General features: G+C 36.9%; 1 protein-coding gene across 1 annotated transcript in view; it reads right to left on the reverse strand.

Annotated features, from left to right (window-relative positions):
- Positions 1-26340, reverse strand: part of LOC107564038 (ras-specific guanine nucleotide-releasing factor RalGPS1-like) — a 90739-nt gene that overhangs the window by 3831 nt on the left and 60568 nt on the right. The window contains 5 exon segments of the mRNA XM_016249031.1: positions 36-257; positions 2073-2199; positions 3666-3733; positions 7257-7350; positions 7577-7714. Coding sequence (XP_016104517.1) covers positions 36-257; positions 2073-2199; positions 3666-3733; positions 7257-7350; positions 7577-7714 — 649 coding nt within the window.

Genomic DNA, 26340 nt, shown 5'->3' on the forward strand with positions numbered 1-26340 from the left:
CACCTTTAAATTAAGACACAGATACCCTAAAACACTAATCTTGTGATAGTGGGACAAAGACTGAGATATGAGAGTGTGTACAATAGGAATAAACTGCAGTACCAAGTGAGACGCCGTTGGTAAATACTGAATCATGTGTGTGGTTTCTGACAGGACTGTGAGACTCTAAGAAGCTGTCGTCCAGTAGGTGTCGAGCCTTTTCTTTTGCTGGGAATGTCGCACTTTTACTCTCCACCACACCAAACTGACACATCATACTAAGAAGAGATGACAGAATTGAAACACAAAGACAGCCAAAACGATTAGGCAATGTATTCCCTTGTGAAAAAGAAGTGCACTTAGTTGTATTGAACATTCACTTGTAGTGTACTTCAGAACGTATATTTGTACTTGCAGATAATATAATATAAATTAAATAAAAGGCCACTTAAGTGTACCTAAAGAGAGTACACTTTCATGACTGTTTCTTAACGCACAAAGTGTACTTTGTAATAATATCAAATTAAAAGTTTTACCTTAAAGGGGTCATATGACATTGCTGAAAAGATCATTATTTTGTGCGTTTGGTGTAATGCAATGTGTTTATGCGGTTTTAGGTTAACAAAACACATTATTTTCCACATACTGTATACATTATTTTTGCTCCTCTATGCCCCGCCTTTCTGAAACACGTCTATTTTTACAAAGCTCATCTTTTTGAAAAGCGCGGTGTACGCTGATTGGCCAGCTATCCAATGCGTTGTGATTGGCCGAATACTTCAAGCGTGTGACTGAAATGTTACGCCCCTTACCATACTGTGATGCTGTGTCCTGGCCCGACGAGACAAAACCAATAAAACCCATTACAAATGAGGCATTTGTTGCATCCAGTGGGGACATAATTATTGATTATAATGACTTATACTCTCTTTCTACGCGTTGCGTTGCGTATCTACAAAACAAAAAGCCATGTCTGCATTTGTGATCGGAGAAACGACAAACAACAAGCGTTACTCTACACTGCTCAAAACTCGTGTTTGAATCATCAGTGGCAAATTCTTTAAATATGAAAACATACTTACAGGCTGTGAGTCAGAAGCGCCAGACTGTCCTTGCAAAGTTGGAATTGCCCCACTTTAGTTCTGGAACAGTGTTGTAAATACAACTTAACCACTGATTTCTAGCCGTGTCCTCTTTTGGAAGGCCAAACAAAGTAGTTTCGCTTTCACAACGAAACACACAGCGTCTCCACCACATGGCGGCGGCGGCAACAATACTACAGTGAGAATAAAAGTTACGCCTTCTTTCTTTGCGTGAACATTTGGGCAGTGTTATGCAAATCTTCCCACACAGTGACGTAGACATGTGGGGGCGTGTTTAAACGAGGCGTTTTAGGAGGGCGTGGACAAGTCTTAACTTTTATAAAGAATATCTCTTTGGGTTTGAGACTTTAGTCTTTGCAACTTTAGGGATCTTATCTATGCACGAACAGCTTGTAACACTCCAAAAACTTGAAATTGCATCATATGACCCCTTTAAAGTACATTTTAAATCCTTATGCTTTAATATCATTATGCTTGTCATTCTTTAAAGTACTTATTTTGAGTGTTGACTAGCACACTAAATCACATTTGATATTACATTTGAAGTTAATATATTTTCAAAGCACTAAATTGCAACATCATTATTACAACTGTGTAATTAACAATGTATTTAAATTACTAACAAGTCATTTACTATTGTTCCAAATCTGTATGAGTTTCTTTCTTCTTTTGTTTCAAAGATAAGTGAAATAATTATGACATTTTATATAAAGATGCACTTAGGCCCTACTTAAGTGCGTCAATAAAGTACACTACAGTTCAGCTGTATTAAATTGCATTTGATATAAATGTATACTATAATACATTTTTATTTCATAACTATTAACATACAATTTACTGTCAGTTCAGTTCACACTTACGTATATTATACAGTACGTATACTATTTCTGTACTAAGTCTTTTTAAAATTATGCTAAAGTGTACTTTTTTCACAGCGGTTATATGTGTTGTGATTGGCGAACTTATCTCATAATGTAGTGTGATTCTTACTTATTCCCCAGACTGTGGCTCTTCCTGTGTCGGGCAGGAGGTGGTGTTGGAAGGTGGGCAACCACTGATGTATCAGGACAGGTTGGCCGTCGGTTATACCGCACTGAGACAGACTCTTCTGAGGGTCCTGTACACACACACACACACACACACACACCAAAACACACATTTATACTTCTAAAAACACTTATGACACAACACGTTAATGCAGTACACAAACTCACATACTGTCACTATTGAATCGTCTTAGATATCCTTGCTAATTGAAACACTTATGTAGACTGAAGCTGCATTCGTAAAGCCCATCCCTGTCCTGTTAAACACAGACAACCATAAAATGCTTGCTAGCACCTATTATATTATCTATTTAGCTAATTATGTGGATAATTACAGTCAAATTAAACCAGAGGGGGATGTGTGGCAATGCTGGAAATGGCTTTTGTTGATTATTAGGAGTATGTTAATCATGACATTCCCTACTTTCTTTTATAGTACGTTCATAGGTCTCATAATAGGTAAGAAGAGCCCTTACCTAAATGAAAACAGATTTTCTTCCCAACTAACAATCGGAAGCAACTAGCTCTAAGTGATGCCTGTAAAGATTGCAACATTAGAGGCCTAGATATCTGTGCCAGGAAAGCATCTAGTTTAGTGCCCAGCAGAGACTCAAGAGTGTAAATAGACAATATCAGCACGAATATCTTATGAAATGTAGCAAAGGATATTTACACAGTTATCAGCAAAGCATGCAATGTTAATGAACAGAAAATCATAATTAAACAGATTGATCAAGACGCTTTGATATGATTGATATGAAACTGAAATGAAACTTGATATGGAAATATAAAAACATTATAGTTTAATATTTTATCAATTTGTCATTAGTTTAGTATTCAAATGAATGTGAAATAAAATTAAGTGATCTGCATAATCAGATCAAATGTAATCTAAGCGAGTGAAATATCAAATAAGATATTAATATAATAAGATTATCTTAAATTGCATGCTTAGTTTTAGAAACACTGTCACACCATATACTGTAACAAAAAAAAGATAAATATGCGAAGGAGGATTTTATGTAAACAATTCCAGTGAATTAAACTTGTTTTAAAAAATATTCAAAAATATTTAATAATTTTAATAATGATTTCTGTGTCTATGAGAAAGACCAATGATGTCATCATACAACTTACACAGAAAAACTGCAGTTGTACAAAAACAAAAATCATACTCTTTCCATAACCAATCTCCACCTAGATGTCTCTACGAGTTCGTCCATTTCTGCCACAGCTGTTACAACCATAAAATGCTCAATGCAGTTAAATTTCCCACTCAACCATCTGATAGTCAGAAATAGGAAACATCCTAATTGCTCGGCCTCTTATAAGAGGAACTGACATACACTATGATCTCATCCAAACTCTCCATTAACTTCAGATGCTTGTCTTGAGGTACAAGAGCCAAACACACTTTTAAAACCCATTTCTACTCTATACTGCAAGAAAAAAAAAAGTAGAAAAAGTAGAGTTAACCACTTTCAGGAGGAGTTTTTGAGAAAAGTAAACCGAAAGGATGACGGGATAAAGACTTTACCTCCAAGGTCTTCTTTGGAAGATACCAGACGAGGTGAGCTGTTCCCAGGTTCAATCTTCAATGATAGTCTGGGGGGTTGTGACAAGGTCATAGTCAATAAAATATCATATTAATACATCATATTTTTGACCACATGGTTTAAACTTAGTAAGTATTTCTCACGGTATTCATCAGTATTTCATTATGTTTATACATAATGTCCTTTAGGGCTGTCAAAATGGCCGAGAAACTAAATTCGAATTTTGTACTTAAATATTATCAATATTCAAATTATATTCGAATTTAAAAGGCATACTTTCAGTTAGGGGGGAAAAAGCTTTTGGCTTCTCTCCTGAGGCCACAAGAGGGCGCATCGGAAAAAAATATTATGCACATTTCTTCAAAGCATAATAAAATAACACAACTATCTTTGAAAAAAAGTGCATAATGTTTAAAATAATGTTTATAAACCTTATATAATTAAAGTTGCTTAAACAATTAGAAATAAAACAGAATCATGCATGTATGTATAGTTTTATACAAAGGACCGAAAACCAATCACAAAGAGTAATTTCTTCATTTAAAAACTTGAGATGCAGTCGGATGGGGGAAAACCGCCATAAAGTCTTGAGACATGTTTTTAAAAAGTTTAACTTACATTAATTTTCCATGGCTTTCTAAACATCTCTTGTGCGAAACGCGAGTGCAAAGGTGATAGATGTCCCTCTAGAAAATGTGATAAATATGCGTTGTGTGTGAACGGTTTGGTTTCGGTTTTGATGTAAACAACATCATCTCCGCATTGATGTTCTTTTTTCCCGCAATATTGTGAATGAACAACGTAGCAGCGACGCATCGAGTGGGTTCAACTGGATGGACTAACAAAAACATTAAAATGCAATGACACTTACATCGTCGTCGCATTTCGTGCACCACTGATAAGGCTGCCTGACGCACACCTAAAATTTTTATTTTAATTTTAAATTCAACGAATAGTGAGTGAAATAAGTATTTGATCCCCAAGAAAAACATGACTTAGTACTTGTGCAGAAATCCTTGTATGCAAGCACAGAGGTAAGACGTTTCTTGTAGTTGGTCACCAGGTTTGCACACATCTCAGGAGGGATTTTGGTCCACTCCTCTTTACAGATCCTCTCTAAATCCTTATGGTTTCTTGGCAACTCGAAGTTTCAGCTCCCTCCACAGATTTTCAATAGGACTGAGGTCTGGAGACTAGCTAGGCCACTCCATGACCTTAATGTGCTTTTTCTTGAGCTACTCCTTTGTTGCCTTGGCAGTATGTTTCGGGTCATTGTCATGCTGGAAGACCCATCCATGACCCATCTTCAGTGTTCTGGCTGAGGGAAGGAGGTTCTCGTCCAAGATTTTACAGTACATGGCCCCATCTATTTGTCCCTCAATGCGGTGAAGTTGTCATGTACCCTTAACAGAAAAACAGTCCCAAAGCATAATGTTTCCACTTCCATGCTTGACTGTAGGGATGGTGTTCTTGGGGTCATAGTCAGCAGTTCTCTCCCTTCAAACCCGGCGAGTCGAGTTAATGCCAAAGAGCTCAATTTTGGTCTCATCTGACCACAGCACTTTCTTCCAAGCCTTCTCTGAATAATTTAGATGTTCATTGGCAAACTTTAAACTGGCCTGTACATATGCCTTCTTGAGCAGGGGGACCTTGCGGGCGCTGCAGGATTTCAGTCCACTGCGACGTAGTGTGTTACAAGTTGTGGTCCCAACTGCCTTAAGATGATTAACAAGTTCCTCCCATGTAGTTCTGGGCTGATCCCTTACCTTTCTTATGATCATCCTTACCCCATGAGGCGAGATCTTGCACAGAGCTCCAGACCGAGGCTGATTGATGGTTATTTTGTATTTCTTCCATTTCTGAATAATCAATAGCGTAAACCAATAGTTGTCTCCTTCTCACCAAGCTTCTTGCTGATGGTCTTGTAGCCCATTCAAGCCTTGTGCATATTTACAATCTTGTCTCTGACATCCTTTGAGAGCTCTTTGGTCTTGCCCATGGGGGTGGGAGAGGTTGGAATGGAAGATACAGATTGTGTGGACAGGTGTCTTTTATACACCTAGAGAGCTGGCATTAGGAGTAACTTCTTAAAGTGACAGGACTAATCTGTGTTCCACATGGGCACATAACCAATCTGTGGGAACCAGAATTCTTGCTGGTTGGTAGGGGATCAAATACTTATTTCACTCACTCACCTTTATATAATTAGTTTTTTCTGGATTTTTTGGTTGGCATTCTGTCTTTATCCGTTAAAAAATAAATCTACCATAAAAATGACAGACCCTTCATTTCTTTGTACTGTAAGTGGGCAAACTTACCTAATCAGCAGGGGATCAAATACATATTTTCCCCACTGTATATATATATATATATATATATATATGTATATATATATATATATATATGGCTTGCTTTCGATATATACAGTCAAACCAAAAATTATTCAGACACTTTCAACATTATCACAGTTTATTCGCTATAGTTTAGAAAATGGTAATAAAATATGACAAGAACTCAAGCAAAACATGGCCAGGTCAAAGTGTCTGAATAATTTTTGGTCCCAAATTTTAATCAGTTTTACTAGTAGTCCACTGTATGAATAATTTTTGGGTATAATATGTCACAGTTTATTTTATTTTGCTATCCTCACTTACATAAATGAACTATAGTGTCCTGCACCCACTAGTAAAAAAATATAAAAAATTATATCTGGTGTCTGAATAACTTTTGTTTTGAATGTATATGGCTTTCAAGTAACTTCAAGTGTTGAAGTTGCCCATATTTCCACATGGAAAAAGTGGAAATATGAGCATCCATTGTTGTGCAATTTCCTGATGTTGCGTTTATAAGTGTCTAGACGGCAAGAGACTGGATTGCAATAAAACCACCTGCCCTTTGTGTGAGACAGACAGACAGGACCACACAGTAGGAGTGAAGAAAGCTCCGGAGGAAACAGGGAAAACTCATTTAACGATGATGAAAACATCAGTGCTATGCTTGTCTTTGTAGAGGCAGACAGCCAGCCACATGTATGCATAATACATAACATGCGTAGCTTGATACTTTTAAAATTCTGTTTTCGAAATCTCATTTATAACATTAATTTGTCATACCTCACCACATGTCTGACCCAGTTTTTCAGAAAACCATATTATATAAGACTGTACTAGGAAAATACATTATGGGCTTCACATGTTTATGAAGCCTGAGGTAAAGGAAATAGGGATTATATTGTAGCATAAAGTCATGCCAAGCTGGTGCAGCTGTGGCCGGTAAATTAGGTGTTTGGTTGGCCTGTGGGCCATGCAGCCAAACCAAGAAGACATAAAGTCCACAGACAGCACATGTTTTAATAAATACCATAGGCAGCTGTGCAAAATGAAGTGTTAAAACAAGGGAAGGTCTCAGTTTATGGGGGTCTTACAGATGTGGGTAGTTTAAAGTGAAAGCTGGCATAGACGTTTATTAAATGCAATAAATTGCAGGGCAGAACGCAAAGCTAAAATCACCCAAAACAATCAGTTCAGCTAAATAAAGGCTACTGAGCATTACAACGTGTTTGGGGAACTTACGTGTAATTGTCATCCTCCACAAACTTTTGGAGCTCCTCGATGTAGCGCACTGACATCAAATACTTCTGCACGTGTGGTAACATGACCAAATGATCTGTGGGGTGTGTAGAAATGTGGAGATGCAATTTAAATTCTCACATCAGTACACTGCATGCAGGTTTACTGTTTATATTGTTTCTATTTAGATTTCCTTTTTTCCCTTTAATGAGAACTGAACATTACATAATATGAAAAGAAAGATGAAATGTAAAACTAAATGGTATTTCCATAATCAGGCATATAATCAAATGAAAATGTATATGTTTTTGGAAGCAACTTACCATAGTTACAGGACACCTGTAGATCAGAGATGATGCGCAGTAGATTGTTCATCTGATTGGTTCTTTGCTCAGTCTCGATGATGCTATCAGAAGCAGGGTAGGCGGAGTCAATGTAGGTCATATCAAAAAGGTAAATTCCTAATGTAAACAGAGAAGAAAACGTGTTTATAGACACAGGTAGAGAGGGAGATCATTTCATAATTAACACAAAAGGTGAATATTTGAATACTTTCCAGTGGGGATGTAACAATTCACTCACGATTTGATTCGATTCACGATTTTGATTTCACGATTCGATTTTCTCACATTTTTTTTAACAAAATGAGATTGAAGACATTATACAGTAAATGAAAAGGTGCCATTTTATTAGGCTATTGCTACACGTTTCTTTGTGAGATTGAAATATAACAAAACTAGACATTTTAAAACAAACCCCAAATCAAACAAGTTACATAAATAAAAGACATCTCTTAATATGAACAAACTAAGGCTTTGTCTGTGCTCTTTCTACTTCAAATTAGTGGCAACTACTGGATTTTAATCATGATCCAAACAAAGATGCAGCATACATGCAGCATGAGTAGTTTTTAATCTAAATTAGGCTGTATAATTTCGAAATTTGAAGCAAAAACAGAATGGTTTGACTTTAGTTTTGTGAAACTATACTACATAAAACATATCTGAACGAAACAGCAGACGAGCTGAATGAGATGCAGATGCACTCTCTGACAGCAGGTGGCGCTTATGAACAGCAATGATACAGTGTTTCCTGGGGTACCGCTGTAAACAAAGCAGAGCTGCGCTTATGAACACTACTTTACTATACATTGTTCAGAGGCAAAATGAAAATAAAATACCATGTAAACTTTTCTAAAGACAGTAAGTTCCCCTCAGAGATTCATTCATATAAACTCCTACTCCAATTGTATCGCGATTTGTTTGGCATCTCAACCGATTTGAATCGTCACATATTTGAATCGATTTTCAACCGGCTCGCGGTTAATCGTTACATCCAGGCCCGGTTCTTTGGGGGTGCTCAAACGAAATCAATAGCACCCTCAGTTAATGCTGTAATAATGGCATTTCATTGCAGATTGGGCAAACTATCCAGTGCTTTATGGTTTGCGCTTTGGAGATCGGTTTCTATTTCAACATCTTTTGCAGCGTTGAGCAATGTAGCCAATCACAGACATATCTGTTGATTTCTTGAACCCAACAGCCAATCAGAGGCATTTAAGTTAGAATCCACTCACCGCTTAAATTGCCACAGTTTTTGTTCTGGTGTTGCGTTCAGCATCATCTCATTATAACAAAGTGTAGACTCACTGATTTAAGAAGCACCCTCAGTGATTTGATTCTGGAGACGGGCCTGGTTTCATTCTTACTTTCCAGGTCGCTTTTAAACTTCAAAATTATGCAAAAGCACCAAAAACAAACACACAAACAAAGTATCATAAATGTAGGCAATACAGCTTGTGCATATCATTCCAAGACTTCTGAATACATATGATAAAAAGCTGTATATTTAATCAACGAGTTGAAGAAGATCAGTTCAAAAAATCTGAAAGAATTGTTCATAAATATTTAGCATGAGTCATATGGACTTTTATAACACTTTTATGGTGCCGTTTTGTCAGTTTGGCAACACTTTAGATAAGGGAACACTATTCACTATTAAAGTTCCCCTATTATGCCATTTAGAATATTGCCTTTCATGCAGTGTGTAATGTAGCTGTATGTGAATGTAAATGATCTACAAAGTTGTAAAGTTTGAAGTGCACGATAAAAAAAGTTATTGTCTCCCAATAGAAAGAATCAACTCTAAACAGCCTAAACGAGTCATCAGTAATTCGAATCCCACTTCCGTGATTCGTGATTGCTACACGTCACGGGGTAACACATTTGCATTGTGAAACTATGAACTATGTTCATGTGACTGATGATTGGAGTTATGACTAATGGCACAGAGAACGTAATTTATTATAATGTAACTTTGTGAGATCGCGATGAACCAATATGAGTGACAGCTTTTAGTGATTATAAAGGGAAAGTGCTTGCGCCATTGGAATGGATGGCACAAATATATCATTTGTATAGTATATATATATATATATATATATATATATAACACTTTTTCACACCACTGTATATATATATATATATATATATATAGAAAAAATAGAAACCAAAACACCAAAACATTTGCATTGTGAAACTATGAACTATGTTCATGTGACTGATGATTGGAGTTATGACTAATGAAAATTCAGATTTGCTATCACATGATTACAGTTATTTTAAAATGTAACACTATGTTTTACTGTATTTTTGATCAAATAAATGCAGCCTTGGTAAGCATAAGAAACTTATTGAAAATAATCTTTTTTTTAAATCTCACCGACCCCAAACGTTTGAATGGTAGCGCATCAGCTGTTCTTCAAAATAATACCATTCATGTTCCATAGAAGGTTTTTTGGCGAACTATCCCTTAAAGATGGCTTTACAAAAATGAACAAAGTCCACATACTATTCTCCACAAACGTATCACTTTCAAACAGATGTTAGTACAGTACTTTGAGGCATAGTGTAGGCCTATTACACATCTGGGCCCTGAACTGTTGTGAAACTTCAAGGCTTTCCACTTTCCACTTTAGTGGCCCCTCACCCCACTTTTACCACCTTTACACAGATAGTTCAGAGAGAACTCTCTCCAGGATTCTCAAGCACACTGGTAATTGTCAGGCGACAGGGACAAAAACTAAACGGCACACAGTGTCTGGACTGAAAACGGTGGCCTGGAGCGATTGCCTTAATGCTCTTGCTTGCTTGTTAGAGTTCTGTTTCCACTACAGGATCTACAAAGCAGCTTGCTAATCAGCAGGTAGAGGTTAAGAGTCTGTTAATGAGCACAATTAGTCAATAACTGAAGAGCTAAGATGAGATTTACACAGGCTGTGGGATGTATATGCTTTCTCACGCCAAGCCTAAAGACTATCTGTGGCTTAAAGATGCACTTAGCGATTTTTGAAAAACACTTTTGACCACAGTGTCGGACCGAGTCCCAAAACAACCTCGCACCCAATCAGCAGTAAGGGGCGTGTCTAGTAATGATAAGAGAGCACTCAGTGAGTGCACAGGACGGATATTAGCAGATCGACTATAGATAGCGAGATATGGCAGATAAAAAAAGAGGAACATTTCGGAGGAACAAAACATTTAAAAAAAAGGGTTACGATCAGGCAAGAGGTAGGACCCGTGTAAATATTGGAGCAGCTTTAAAGCGGTGGAGAAACTTTGAGCGGGAAGGCCTGGAATCGGACGCAGAGGTTGCTTTGTTTCTTCTTGATCAGTGAGTTATGTTGATTTTGCTTTTTCACACAACTATTCTGTGTTGGCTTTTGCTTGAATATGCTGTGGCCGGCAAGCATAGCAGATTCCTGTACGTGTGGGGCAGAGTTATCAAAATAGGGGCGATGTCCTGTTGGGGTATGGGCATGTTTGTTTTGATGCTTTCAAATATCAACATCGTTTAGCAAAAATCGCTTAGTGCACCTTTAACTAGTACTAAATTACAGGAAGGTGAGGGTGGACACTTTCAGTGAGTGAAGCAAGTGGAATATGTTAGATCAGTAAACTGACTGGCTGAAAAGTGAATCTGTGCAGCTAAGAACTTTCAGTAGATATAAAACTGCTCTGCCACTCTGCCACACTTGTTCACATTGTAATCATCGCTTGTACAATATGGTCAATGTTCTGCTCAAGTGGTCAGAAGTGGATCGTTTTAACACCTCGTTTTGTGCTGGAATAAACAGCTCATCTCTGTAGTTGACAGCCCTCGTTATTCAGATCTGATGTGTATTACCACCTCTTTCTGATGGCTGAATGACATTTTTATGAGCTTTTCAATAGCATTAGCACTCTATGATTTCAGTTGAAAAAATACAGGGTTAAATGGATTTCAGTCAAAGTTTGTCTTAAGTAATTGTTTTTTTTTTAGCAAGAAAGCATTAAATTGATCAAAAGTGAAAAAAAAAACGTAAATTTTTTTTTATCAGAATATCCACAAAAATATTAAGCAGCACAACCATTGTCAACACTAATAATAATTAGAAATGTTTCTTGAGCACCAAATCAGCATATCAAAATGATTTCCGAAGGATCATGTGACACTGAAGACTGGAGTAATGATAATGAACATTCAGCTTTGCCATTACAGGAATAACTGACATGTTAAATATATTATTATAAAAAGTTATTTTAAATTGTAATAATATTTCACTGTTTTACTGTATTTTGCTCAAATAAATGCAGCCTTGACGAGTATTAGAGACTTCTTTCAAAAACATAAAAATAAATAAAATATAATTTGATTTGACATGTAACAACTGACTCAGTAGTACTGTAGCCAAAATGATGTGACTTTGCAGCTGCCCCCATACAATGAAAAGACACAAAACTGACAAAAAAATCTGCTGCACCAATATAGAATCTGGAGTTATACCAGACACTGAACAGAAATAGTCTAGCACAGGGTTCCTCAAATCTTACCCTGGAGGTCCAATGCGCTGCAGCCCTGATCAAACTCAGCTATCTGTGATTTTCTGATGATCCTGAAGACATTCATTAGCATGCTCAGGTGTGTTTGATTAGGGTTAGAGCTAAACTCTGCAGGAAAGTGGATCTCGTGGGCCAGATTTGAGGATCCCTGTGTGTGAGTTTGTCAGAGGTCAGCTGTACAGCTGAGATTGACCCTGACATGCTTCCTGTGAAGAGTGAAGTAGCTCATTTACCTCTTCACTGGATTCAGTTACACTAGCAAAACCAAACTGGTAATAAAAGTGCATTACCATTACTTCAGCTGCCTTCTATTGGTCAACTTCAATTATGATTTTACATATGAAAAGAGTGTAGAGAAAGAATTCTCTAATAATCTATAAGATAATGGCAAGAAATTATTTAAATGTTAAATTTGTGAATTAGTCCAAAGCATTTCCCAAAAAATTTGCTCAAAATTAAGCAGATATTATAAACTGATGTTAAATATTTTTGAGGGAGAAGTAATTTTCACAAACTTAATTAAATAATTAAAAACAATTTCTTTCAGACTGCCAGGACAAAATATTCTATTTCTTGTCATTATATTTAGTGGCTAGTTAGCAAGCGATTCAGTGTCATTGGGAATTCATATTTAGCAAAATTAAAAAGAGGAAAAAGAGAATGTTAGCTTGACAAAACAGAGACAAAATCAAGATGGTTTTATTTGACATGAAACATATTCTAATTACAAATAATTATATATTTGTCTTCAGCCAGGTCTATTCTAGGCTTCTGAGATTTTACAACTTTATGGGGCACAATGAATAAGAGTGAGTAAGATTTCCTGGAAATAAGTGTAACAGTGGCTGGTTTCCATAAAGCGAAAGACAGAAAAAGGTCTAAGAAAACTGTTCACATAGCAGCAGAATACAGATATCAGTCAAATATGGAGTGCTAAAAACGGTTCTGTTTACACACTTCAGCAGTAAAAGAGATTGACAATCTCATTCTAAATCTGAAGTAACTTTTCAGGACTCAACCAAATTTAGAGACAATGTTTAATACATACACTATGTGCTGCAACTAGTCTTGACAACTAGTTGTCTGTCACTCATTGACGCATGTGTGGAAAGAGGCATATGGTTTGCTGGTTATTCTTTGCTGTCAATCACTGTTAGCACTGTCAACCTCTCAGATTATCAAAAATGATTGAAAAGAGGGGTATTGTGAGAAAAAGACAAAAAAGGCCAAGTGATCTGTCAAGAGTTACCAATCTCACTTCATTCCCTAATGATGCCTATCAGGAGGACCTGAAAGTGAGCAGGTGATATCTGAACACCTGCGGAATTCAGGAGCAGCCGTCCGATCCTGATGTCCATGAATAGAACTGGGAGTGTGGCTGGATCGTGTTCTTTCTGTCTGGCGCAGCACTAAGGCTCTTAAAACCAGGGACCATTACAGCCAAAGACATTTACAGACTTCAAGGTTTATGCTCCTTGAAATATAACTCCCTTGTATCTCTCAAGCCAAAATGTAAGGATATAGTGTGACTTTCACAGAGAAGGAGGATGTAAATCACAACGGCTGAGGAAATGTTTCACTGAAAATACCTCAATCTTGGTTATTCAAATAAATGCTGACATGTCACAGATGATCAATGATTGATATGCTTCACCTTTGACTTATTACTAATAATAAGTAAATATGATCACATGCGAGTTAACCACAGTGATTCCTCAAATGGGACAGCCACAGATTTTGGTCTATAAATATCGAAAGCATTTAGGACACTGATAAGGCTGGATGCCCAGTCATGAACTTTGACTATATATTTTAAAAGTGGATTTCACAAATAAATAATTCCATGATAAAAATAAATATATTTATAATCAATATAGAAATGAATGCAGTGCTATTTATATCAAATAAGCAGACAGAGTGTGGATAAAATGAATATGTACTATGAATTAGTGTTATTATTGTTAACTAAAACTATTAAAATAATTTTCATTATCTGAAATAAAGCTAAAATAAAATATTAGATGAAAAACAAACTTAAAAAACTTGAAGAATAGAAATGTTGCCTTGACAACTAAGTAATTTTAGTTTAAGTTATCTAAACAGAAAAAAAAATATTACAAAAGCACAACAAAATGACAAACTTAAACTAAAATGTAAATGAAAACATGAAAAAATATATATAAAACATTTTTTAAATCTAATTCAAAGTATTAATAAAATAGTATATAAACAATAGTAAAATAGCAATGTTTTGAACCACATCACACACGGCTATGACAAGTACAAGAAGCAATTTTACATAACAAAATACGACGTTCTTAATATATGACAGTCACCGCATTTCAAAGCAGCTGGATATGACTGACCAAGACTGGTTTCATGTGCTCATAACCTCACTAGTAATTGGTGCATAACGTACACTGGCAAAATGACTGGACTGAGTACACAAGTTGTATGCCTATAAAGCAGCTGAGGGTTGTTTTTTTGGTAATGACTGGCAATGCTACACTGCAAAAATGTTTGGTTGGATAGGGCTAACAAATGTGGCTTGTGCCATCAACATAACATGATTTATCTTAGTCATAAGGAAACTTTTTAAGCCAGAGAAATTACTTAATTTCAGATCAATTTACAAAACAGAAAATACATAAGAGTAGGGGAATATATTAACTACTGGATTTAGTGTGGCCCTTGGACAGTGGGGGCCCCTATAATTGTCACCACCTTTCACCCCACACTTGCGACGGCCCTGACTGTAAGCTGTCTCAATCGTGTAGTGTGACTGAAGCTACACGGACTTAACCAATGCAAAAGCACGGCACAGCATTGATCTGAAGCGCCTCGTATGCGCAGCGGACACGAGAATGATTTGCCGGACAATGCACATCTGTAGACTAGCACAGGGTAATTCTCATATATAGTATTTTTAGCTCCTAACAGGCTGTGTGACTATGAGGAATGATTACCTCAAAATGTAAGTCGGAATGCAATTTTTCCTATTTCTCGCATGCCAGTGATTATCTCTCTGCGGGCCAATGTTGGCACACGTGCCATAAGTTTCCAACCCCTGTCCTACACCATACCTAAACTTAACAACTACCTTACTAACTATTAATAAGCAGCACATTAGGAGTTTGTTCATTAGATGTTGGGAGTTTTATGAGCCAAAAGCCAATAGAAGAAAGGTAAAATACCACAAATGCCTGCTGTTTCTTTGCTGCTTTAACAGCCAAGCATTATTCACGAGGTAGACAAGCCCCATCACAAAACCCTGAGGAGAACCAGACTGTGTGGAAAACTTAAATAATTCACATGACAATGAGCAGAATTGACTTGTGTTAACTCAGTGACACAATGTGAAGTTAAAACTGACAGCTATGCTCCTCTCTTCTCGGACATCGTGTCACCAGCATTTACATTATGTAACAAGGTCTATTAACCCTGTCCTATAGCAAAACTATTCAATAAGGACAGCTTAATTACAGGTTCACGGGACCTAGCTTAACTAATGTTAACATGTAAAATGTAACCAAAAAAAAATAAAAATAGGTATTTGCTGTATTTATGCAATACACCTTTTTCATATTGGCAGTGTTCTCAGAAGAGGAAGCCATCATAGTTGGGTAAACTTCTATAGTGGTAAATAGAAAATACAACAAATATAATTTTTGCATTCCTATTTGTTCCAATAGCAAAAACATTCACAAAAGCATTTCTATGATCTAATAAATGAAAAAAATAGCGAGAGATTGATTACACTGGTCAGAAGAGGTAAAGATGTCAAATTTGCGTCACTCCCTGAGACGTTATGTTACTCACTCAGCAGTGTTAACTAGTTTTCTGTAATTTAATGCCAAGGTAATATAAGACAATGCATATAGACATTAATTTATATATATATATATGTGTGTGTGTGTGCGTGTGTGTATACATATATATACATATATATATATATATATATGCTAGATTTACACTGGTAATAACTGTGGAAATGCATCATGCATGTGATACTGCATTCACACCAGTAGGTGTCAGTATAAAGTCCAATATCTCTGTTGTATCAAGCAGCAAAAACAATCATGCACCTTTCTGAAAATATTTAGTGATAATCGTAGTAATGTTGTTCCTAGAGTCTCATGTCTGCACAGTGATGGAAGGAACATCTAAATGTGCATAATTGTGGAAAAATGTATTTTATGTGTGTCACTTTGTAGCCACAGTGGTTTGGGGCCTTTAATTACATAACTGTCTGCATTCATAGCAGGCTATGGAAAAAAAATGTGCATGTCTTCAAGCAAACAGCTTGAAGGGTGTTGAGATTGCGGCCTGGCCAGCGGCAGAGAAACATTCCAGAGGTGTGAGTTCACATGTGATAGTGGGGCTATGTGGCGGCTTTCTCAAGGGATATGGTTTTCCCATCAGGGGCTTTCCAGGGAGCAGGAACAACTGGGATGACTGAGAAAGGAAGTGTTAACACCTGCCATCCGGAACTCAACAATATTAGACAGATTACTGAGGGACGAGTACGAAATACAAGATTGATTAATGCATTTGATGATGTGTGGTTAACTTTTATGTTTTATTTAGAGCATCTGGATTTGTTTGCATCAGGATTCACGGCCAATAAATCCCAAAACACTTTTCATGAGCTGCACAGCCAAGTACGGTGCTATTAACAATCCAGAACAGAGTGTAAAACTAGGAGCAGCCAAAAGCATATTTTAAATAAACATGTATTACTGCTGCACAAGGTGAATACGCAAAGAGAAATAATAGGTTTGGGTCATGCAGGAGACTTTAGAGCCAGGAAAATACTCTTGTATCTTCTTAACAATCTGCTCACTCAAGTGTAAAATGTATACATACAGTGATGACAACCGCAGACTGTCTAATGCTGTCTATTACTACCTGAAACACAATATATCAGAATACTGCTACCTAGTGCAGACCTAGCCTTACAATGGCTCTTACCAACAAACTAACTCATTATTATGCTGGCATGTCTGGAGATTTCATTACAGAGTTTATGGTGAAAACAGCGGTGAAACAGCCGGTGACACTGGAAAAATACTGAAAAATAGTGTACGAAGAGCAAATTACTACACGTAACACAAGCGCAGACAGCAAAAACACTTCATGGAAGTTATAAGTGACAGTCTTACGCAACTGTCTCTGTTCGGCCCTTTGATGTGGCAGAGACAGTAATACTCGACATGAGACTGTTGTTGCACTATTCCTCTGGGATCACTTAGGATGAATTTCGGAGTTTTGACACTGTCACTTTTGTTCACTAGGATGAAATACAGCTAAATCACATTTAAGCTGCTTTTTTAAACACATGGTGCACATGGAGTTAATATATATATATATATATATATATATATATATATATATATATATATATATATATATATATATATACAATTTTTTTATAAATGCTATTTTAAATGGTAAATATATTTCACGGTAAATGGTAAAAATATTGCTGTTTTTCTGTATTTTGATCAAATAAATGGTAAGCACAAGAGACTTCTTTCAAAAACATTTTAAAATCTTAACATTCCTAAACATTTGAACGGGATTTTATAAAAATTAAGATTATCAGGGGAGAATGTGATGTCTTTAATTACGCACATTCATGCTTTATTGTGTAAGATCAGTGTGTTTTTGAGTATCTGACCTGAGAAACAGTTGGTGTAAGAACTATATATATATATATATATACACTAGTTTCCTAAGAACTAATTTCAAGTCCTCATCATGATACATGGAACCAACGGATTGTTCCAACAATGCTAAAAAACAATGTTCAATAATTATTTAAAATGATTAAATCTGATTCAAATAAATGAACAAAATTTACAAAATATATTAAAACAAATTTTAAAAAAGCAGTTATTTCCAATAGTAATAATAGTAAAATTATTAAATATTATAGTAAAAACTATAGTGAACTAAAAACACTATAATGTCTAAAACCTGTGCAGATGGCCTGTTACACACTTAGAAGGATCCATAATGACGTGATAAATACTGGTATAAAATTGCAAAAAATACGGTCTTGTATCCCAGCTTAATATACAGAGACAACTTTAAGAAAGCCATTCATTTGATTCCCCAGAAAAGTGTAAACAATGTGGCGCTATCAAAACATTGCTCTGTTTGTTTAAGAATACCGACCATGTGGACATAGCAACGGCGGCTCAACCAATGGTGTGAGTTTGGGGTGTGGCCATCTGCAAGTCTGGCCAATGGCAAGGGTGGGTAGAGTCTTCAGGAAACCTGTTTGTAAGCAATCAGAAAATCTCATCAATAATTGTGCCACACTACTCAACTGCTGTCAAAGCAGAGATACTTCATTCCCTCAATAAAAGAAGTGAGGTAAACGATAGCAGCAAGGGGAGCAAAAGAACGGTGGAGCCCCGAGGATGTGGTCAGGCTACTGTTCAAAGAGGTTGCAGATGTCTAGCCAAACGATGAGCTCACGAGTTTCTGCAGGGACCACAGTGGAGGGCTGGAGTGTATTTTCCATCCTTTCGCTCTTCCAGGCGATCTCAGATCCTTGTCGCTGAGGTTGCTCATTACAGACCTTGTGTGTAGCATGGCGGTGGGTGTCAAAGCCATTGAAGAGAAAACCTCCTAACCCCCGTCTGATTAATGTCAAGAGCTTTTGCTTTACTCATCAGGATCACAAGCCTGAGGTGAACTTTCATCCTTTTGTATTAAATAAGCTCTTATGGACCAGATAAAACATGTCTGTTTGATATCAAACATGACAAGATGAATGAGGTGCTTAGAGCTGTGAGATGCCCTGATAAGAGTACAGCTTCTCTGATAATGTAACTGTAATTATCTGCAATTAAGAAATTACATACTGAAGCTAAATGTTTAAGTTTAAAGGGGTCACAGGATGCCCATTTTCCACAAGTTGATATGATTCTTTAGGGTCTTAATGAAAAGTCTGTAACATAGTTTAGTTAAAATTTCTCAATGGTAGTGTAAAAAACACCTTTTTTACCCTGTCAAAAACAGCTCTTTTCAGATCAAGCCATTTTTGTAGCATTTTCCTTTAAATGTTAATGAGCTCTGCTGACCCCGCCGCTCTCTTCCCAGCTGCTCTCAGAGAGACTGTTTACTTTAGCCACATTCATCGTGAAACTTGCTAATTAGCACATTATTAGGAAAGCCGATTTGCAAAGATTCATTACAAAAGATTATACTCACTTCTTCTGTAGATGAGGCTGGATCATGAATGATTCGCGCGAACATAGACGCATTTATGTAGATCGGGGCACATTCCCTTCAGAAACAAATGTAATCCACTGCGAGTTCAGCAGCTCAGATGTCGGGAGTAAATGAGGACTGCTATGTTCATTATTACGTCCAACAACAGAACACCTCAATCGCTTGTTAGGAGTCATTCTTGTCTACATCTGCTCCAGCGGTGAAACAATGGAGCTCACTCAGGGCGGGTCTAAGGTAAGACACCAGTCCAGTCTGTGCTGATACGCTACTGTCAATCAAACTATTGTGGGAGGGGCCTGTCTGTGTGACGTCACACAGACAGGCATCTAAGATTGGCACGATTTGAGAAAGGGGGAAAACATTTAACAAGATAAAAAAAAAACACTGGGTGGATTTTTATCATTATAGGGTGGTTGTGTACACACACTGCCAACACACATTTAAGTTCAAGCAACTTGTAAAAATGCATGTCGCATCCTATGACCCCTTTAACAAATGTAAAAGTTTAAGCCTATATGGTTATTGCCCAGCAGTTAAGTATAAAATATATAGTGTTGGAAGGGAGAAAGTGCCAGAAAAATGTGGTTTAGTGAAATCTTTGGTGTACAAGACTTATATTATATATACTGTATATACATACATTGAGGCCTGTGAAAATATTTTGAAAAACATCTGTGCTTTTTGTCCATTCAACAACACTGTTGTTTTGGACCCCGTTGATTTTCATTGTGTGGCCAAAAAACGCTTAAAACCCCCTTTTTTCAGTATGCTCCACAGAATAAAAGTCAACATGAGGTTGAGTAAATGATGACTGAATTTTCATTTTCAGGTGAACTATTCCTTTAAGATTTTTTTAAACATGTCCCACAGAACAGTTTTTTCCCCCACTTTGACAACAGCATATTGTGTTTGAATAAGCACTAAAATCAAGTAAAAAAAATCTCATGTACAGTGGAAAATTGAAAAGCCACATTATTTTGTGACCCCCCAAAACTGGCAGCAGAAGCAAGCTGCGGTTGATTGAGGCCCTTTTTTTAATCTGCAAGGTATTACCATACTTGCTGAACATGGGAAATAATAACAAATGGTGAGTCCCTCACACTGAGACACAGGCTAAAGTATGTGCTTTGCTTGGAACCTCATCTCACCACACCACCAACTCTCTTTCCAACTCCTGGATTTTTCCGTAGGGATCAGGGTTGTAATACTGAACTATTGTTTATCTAGTATCAATAATTGGAAGGGGTGGAAAGAGAGAACAGAGAGTTGTCTTAAGAGACGTGGAAGTTACCTCGCTTCCAAAATCAGCAAGCAAAAAAAAAAAAAACACTAAACCAGGGACTTCATTTATAAAACACATATATGATCGGATTCAGTCATAAATTCCATCTAATCTTATGTTAAAAACTAATGAATAAATCTGGATTTATAAAGGCATTACAACGTACTTACGGACAGAAAAGCAAATGTGAATGCTACACAAGTGCACACTGACTGGATAAGTATTAAATTAATAGTATACTTGTAAAAATATGTATTAATATAATTATTTTTAATTAAAAAAAATTTATAATCTGATTACTTAATAAACAAGTGTCTGTGTTTGTCCGTTTAAATTTATTCTAATAAGGGCCAGAACATGTGATTATGTACGTGTTTAAATGCCTTAATTGAAAACATGCTGTAACAGAATATCTGCATGAGTCCATAAGAAAGTAACTCTGAGACCTACAGTAAAAGAAAACAGGCAGCTATAATATGTGACCCTGGACCACAAAACCAGTCATAAGTGATCAGTCATATATCAAAGCTGAATAAATAAGCTTTCCATTGATGTATGATTTGTTATGATAGGACAATATTTGGCTGAGATACAACTATTTAAAAATCTGGAATCGAAGGGTGCAAAAAATCAAAATATTGAGAAAATGGCCTTTAAAGTTGTCCAAATGAAGTCCTTAGCAATGCATATTACTAATCAAAAATGAAGTTTTGATATATTTACAGTAGGACATTTACTAAATATCTTCATGGAACATGATCTTTACTTAATATCCTAATGATTTTTGGCATAAAAGAAAAATCTATAATTTTGACCCATACAATGTATGGCTATTGCTACAAATATACCCCAGCGACTTAAGACTGGTTTTGTGGTCCAGGGTCAAATATGTCAAGCACACTTTTTTGGACCGAGAAAGAGAAAGAAATATTTACAACCCTTAAAAGAAGTGAACACAAATTAATATACACACAGGCAAAAACACAGCAACATTTAAAGGGCTACTGGACTGCATTTTACATACTTCAATATTATTGCTGAGGACACAAAAAATGACAACAAAATAAATTAGTTTATTCAGAATATGTATTTGTTATTAAACTAAGAGAACCACAGTATGAAAACCTATATAAGTAAGTCTAAAATCTGGGGGGAAAAAAGGAGCAGGCACTTCAGGGCGCTCTGGACGGGATTCAGGGACTGGAGCCTTCCTTGGGCTAAACACGGGGACAGGAGCCCTCACTGGGCTAACCTCGGGAACAGGAGCCTTCTGTGGGTTAAACTCGGGGAAAGGAGCCCTCCGTGGGCTATACTCGGGGACAGGAGCCCTCCGTGGGCTAAAACCGGGGACAGGAGCCTTCCGTGGGCTATACTCGGGAACTGGAGCCCTCCGTGGGCTATACTCGGGAACAGGAGTCCTCCGTGGGCTATACTTGGGAACTGGAGCCCTCCGTGGGCTATACTCGGGAACAGGAGTCCTCCGTGGGCTATACTCGGGAACTGGAGCCCTCCGTGGGCTGGATTCAGGTACTGGGAAGCGCTTACGAGGAGCTGGCACTGCAGGGTGCTCTGGAGGAGCAGGCACAGCAAGGCGCTTTCGAGGAGCTGACACTAGAGCGGACTCAGGGGCTGGAGCCGACACTAGAGTGGACTCAGGGGCTGGAGCCGACACCGAAGCGAGCTCTGGGGCTGGAGCCGACACTGGAGCAAGCTGAAAGGTGCGGCTGGCGGGCTTGCCGTTGCGGTGACCGGCGGGCTTGGGTTAATGGCGGCCGGCGGGCTTGACTTCGTAGCGGCCGGCGGGCCTATCCTCAGAGTGGCTGGCGGGCTGGAGTGAGCCACGGACGGCGGGCTCGTCTTCGGAGCGGCAAAACGTGTGGCGGTTTCCATGCCGCAAGGAAAAAAACGGGAAAACAAAAATTATAAAAAAGGCGGAAACCAAACACGAGGGGAAAAGATGCCGCTTACGTTCAGTTTTATGGTCTTGCTTTCTGTCACGATGTGGGCAGATGAGGCACACAGCGAAGGGGTAATCCAAAGGTGAGTCTTTTATTTTCACTCCAAGAGTTTAACACTGACGAACAAAGGATAAAAACACCACAACGTAACTTCAAAGTTCCAAAGTAAGACAGGGGAACTGAGGAAAACACAGGGTATATAAACACATGGAACGTAATTAGGGAGAACAGAAACAGGTGAGGAGTAATCAATCAAAACAGGTGAACAGAATAAACGATGATAAACTAAATGAGAACAGGAACTGAACCAAATAGGGGCAAACAGGAACTAAATAGAAACAAAACATGTGACAGTATAGATATTACACAGGCCATGATTGGTTACTAATTTACCATTGAATATCTAAAAATTTGACAATGTCACACACCTCATACTCTGCCAGTGAGTGGAAATGCCTCTGGACTTCTCTCTTCTGTAAGAGAATTCCACATTTTTTATCCCTCGATGAAAGAATTAATGACAATAACTGATTCATAAATCTAATAAAACGTACAAGGCTGGTGACAAAGGGAGCAGTTTACACCTAGAGAGACTACGCTTTTAGAAAAATAAGGAACTATTAGAAAGTCAGCCAAAAGCATAAAACCCCACAAGTTTAACATGGAAATAAAATGAAGAGTTAGAGGTCACAGGGTCAAGAATTGCTTCCTTTTCCATTCGACTTTGTGGTTGAAAACACCTCTCTGGTTTTCTCATTCAAAACAGAAGCCCTTCACATTTGTCATTTTAAATGCTGTTTTTGCAATCAAAATGATTTATATGCTTAAATGAAACAATTACAGAGAGGCATTTTGAAATAAGTCGAAACAGTAACTCTTAACAATAAAAATAACAACTCTTAATAATATTACAATAATAAATGTTTTAGTACTCTTTTACATCAATTCCCTGGATTCAAACATACAAAGCAACTGTGTTTTAGCTATTCATGCATGCCTCTATAATGCCAGATCAATGGGTTTAATTTTCTTTTCAAAAATAAAAAAAATAAAAAGCCAAAACAAATTCAAAGAAAACAAAGACTGCGCATCAGGAGACTCAATGAGCTGCTCTTGAAAATAAAGTACCCTGAACAATGGGTCTCATCCAGCTATTAATGCCCCAATTATCCAGCTCTGTATAAGGATGGGAACCATCTAAAAAAGGGGTGTAGAAACAGAAGAGCCGAGCAAAACAGAGAGAGAACAGAAGGTGATTGGAGTATTCTGCCTCAAGGTTGAATCTTCACCCAAGAGCCCTAAAGATGGAGAACAGTCTCTTTTTGTGTGTGTGGGGCTATGTCAGTCCAAAACAAACAAGGACTCTCTTTCAAGTGTAGTATTGGAATACTGAGCACCTCGCTCCTATCACCTCACTCACCCCTCCTCACCCACTCATACAGAGGTCTCACCCCCACCACTTCACCCTCCTCTCATCGGTACAAAGGTCTTGAGCAATGTCACCAACACATCAGTATAGAGGAGCTAATGGCGCATATCTGAACACATGCTACAGCTAAATAATAAATAATGTGAGGCCCAAAGCCTCCTAAGGCAGAGGTCTTTAATGCTCTTGATGTCAGAATAAATTGGAGTTCATAAACTACTTTCAAGTTAGAATGTTGAGTAAATGTTGTTCATTCAACAAAACATTAACCTTTTTTCCAGTTAATACATTTTAAGTGCCATCTATACATTTTAGGGGCATAATTATGGATTTAGAAGGGTAATGGAGGTTTACAGTTTAATTACAAGGCTGGTTACACTTTTACACTTGCATGTAATTATGCATAATTAATTGTTATTATAATAGTAAGTACATGTAATGTGTAACGAGGACACCTTAAAATAAAGTGTTACCCAAGGCTTTTACATTAAAATTTTTAAAAGGGTTTACAGTAAATTTTTAAAAGGTCCCAAACATATCAAAATATGATAAAAATGTTGAGACTTCAACTTGACCTTGAATTTAGCAAGGCTGCATTGAATTGATCATAAGTGTCATATGTGTTTTTGTATCAATGTAAATGTTTTACTATTTCAAATAAATGCTGTTCTTTTGAACTTTCTGTTCATCAGAGAATCCTGAAATAAATGTCTCATGGTTTCCACAAAAATATTAGGAAGCTAAACCGTTTTCAACAAGTGTTTTTCAAGCTGCAAATAAGCATATAAGAATGATTTATGATGGATCATGCACACTGAAGACTGGAGTAATGGCTGCTGAAAATTCTGCTTCGCCATCACAGGAATAAATGAAATTGTAAAATATATTAAAACAGAAAACAGTTATTTTAAATTGTAATATTTCACAATATAATTATTTGGCGGGCATAATAGATTTCTTAAAAAAAAACAAAAAAACCCATTCTCAAGAAATATTTACAGTCAGACCCCAAACTTTTGAAAGGTACTGTAGCTGACCCAAAAATGAAAATTCTGTCATCTTTTTCTGTCATTCTGATTTTTTGTGGTTTTGGATTTCTGTGTTTTTTTCCAGAGGCTTGTGAATCTCCATCGCTTTCCCATGGACTTCTCCTGCAGACAGGAAATTATTTCACACTGATCTTTGGCCTGGCTGGAAATCAGAAAAACAGGCAAAGATTAGGCTGATATAGGGCTGGACAATAATTCAATATCAATATGTATCGCGATATAATTCTTTTCAATAACGGTGATATGATTTTTAAACACATTTCCGATATTTCGATATACGTTACCAGTGTTTCACATACATTAATTTATTTGTGGCGTTTGACTTAAACATGAGCTCTGCACGTTTCAAAATCAAAACGTGGCGCGGGTGTTTTATATGAATGTATCTCTGAAGGGAACCGACTGTCTTCAGAAAAGTTACGATGACATTTTCATTTGATCTGATAAAGTAGCATTCATGAGCGGAGCTGATTTGATTACAGTCGTTATCGGAGAAACCGCAAGTTCTACCGCTCTCAATGCACCTCCTGCTGGCAGACAATCAGTTTTTCAATTTTCAATAAGCCCGTCTCCAGCAACATGTTTTTGTTGTTGCTCTTTTTTTCTGCAGCACTTTTCATATTCTTTATCCTGGCTGAAGCACATTTGTTTCAATCTATTACAATAATCAGCCACCCTACATTACAGTCAAAGGTTTTTGAGCAGTAAGATTTTTAATGTTTTTTAAGAATTCTCTTCTGCTCACCAAGTCTGCATTTATTTGATCCAAAGTACAGCAAAAACAGTAAAATTTAGAAATATATTCTATTTGAATATATTTTAAAATGTAATTTATCCCTGTGATCAAAGCTGAATTTTCAGTATCATTACTCCAGTCTTCAGTGTCACATGATCCTTCAGAAATCATTCTAATATGCTGATTTGCTGATTATCAATATACAGTTGAGTATTTTTTTCTTCAGGATTCTTTGATGAACAGAAAGATCCAAAGATCAGCATTTATCTGAAGTAAAAAGCTTTTGTAACATTATACACTATTCCATTCAAAAGCTTGGGAGTCAGTATGATTTCTTTCTTTCTTTTTTTTTTTGGAAAGAAATTATAGAAATTTATACTTTTATTTTGCAAGGATGCTTTAAATTGATCAAAAGTGATGATAAAGAAATGCGATATTAATAATTAATAAGGTGAGTCTGAGATGTTTCTTTGACAGTGATTTCCCATTTCTTGTTTGTATGAAGGCTAAA

This window comes from Sinocyclocheilus grahami, unplaced genomic scaffold (genome assembly GCF_001515645.1).
Source record: "Sinocyclocheilus grahami isolate Dianchi unplaced genomic scaffold, SAMN03320097.WGS_v1.1 scaffold903.1, whole genome shotgun sequence".
Taxonomy (NCBI): Eukaryota; Metazoa; Chordata; class Actinopteri; order Cypriniformes; family Cyprinidae; genus Sinocyclocheilus; species Sinocyclocheilus grahami.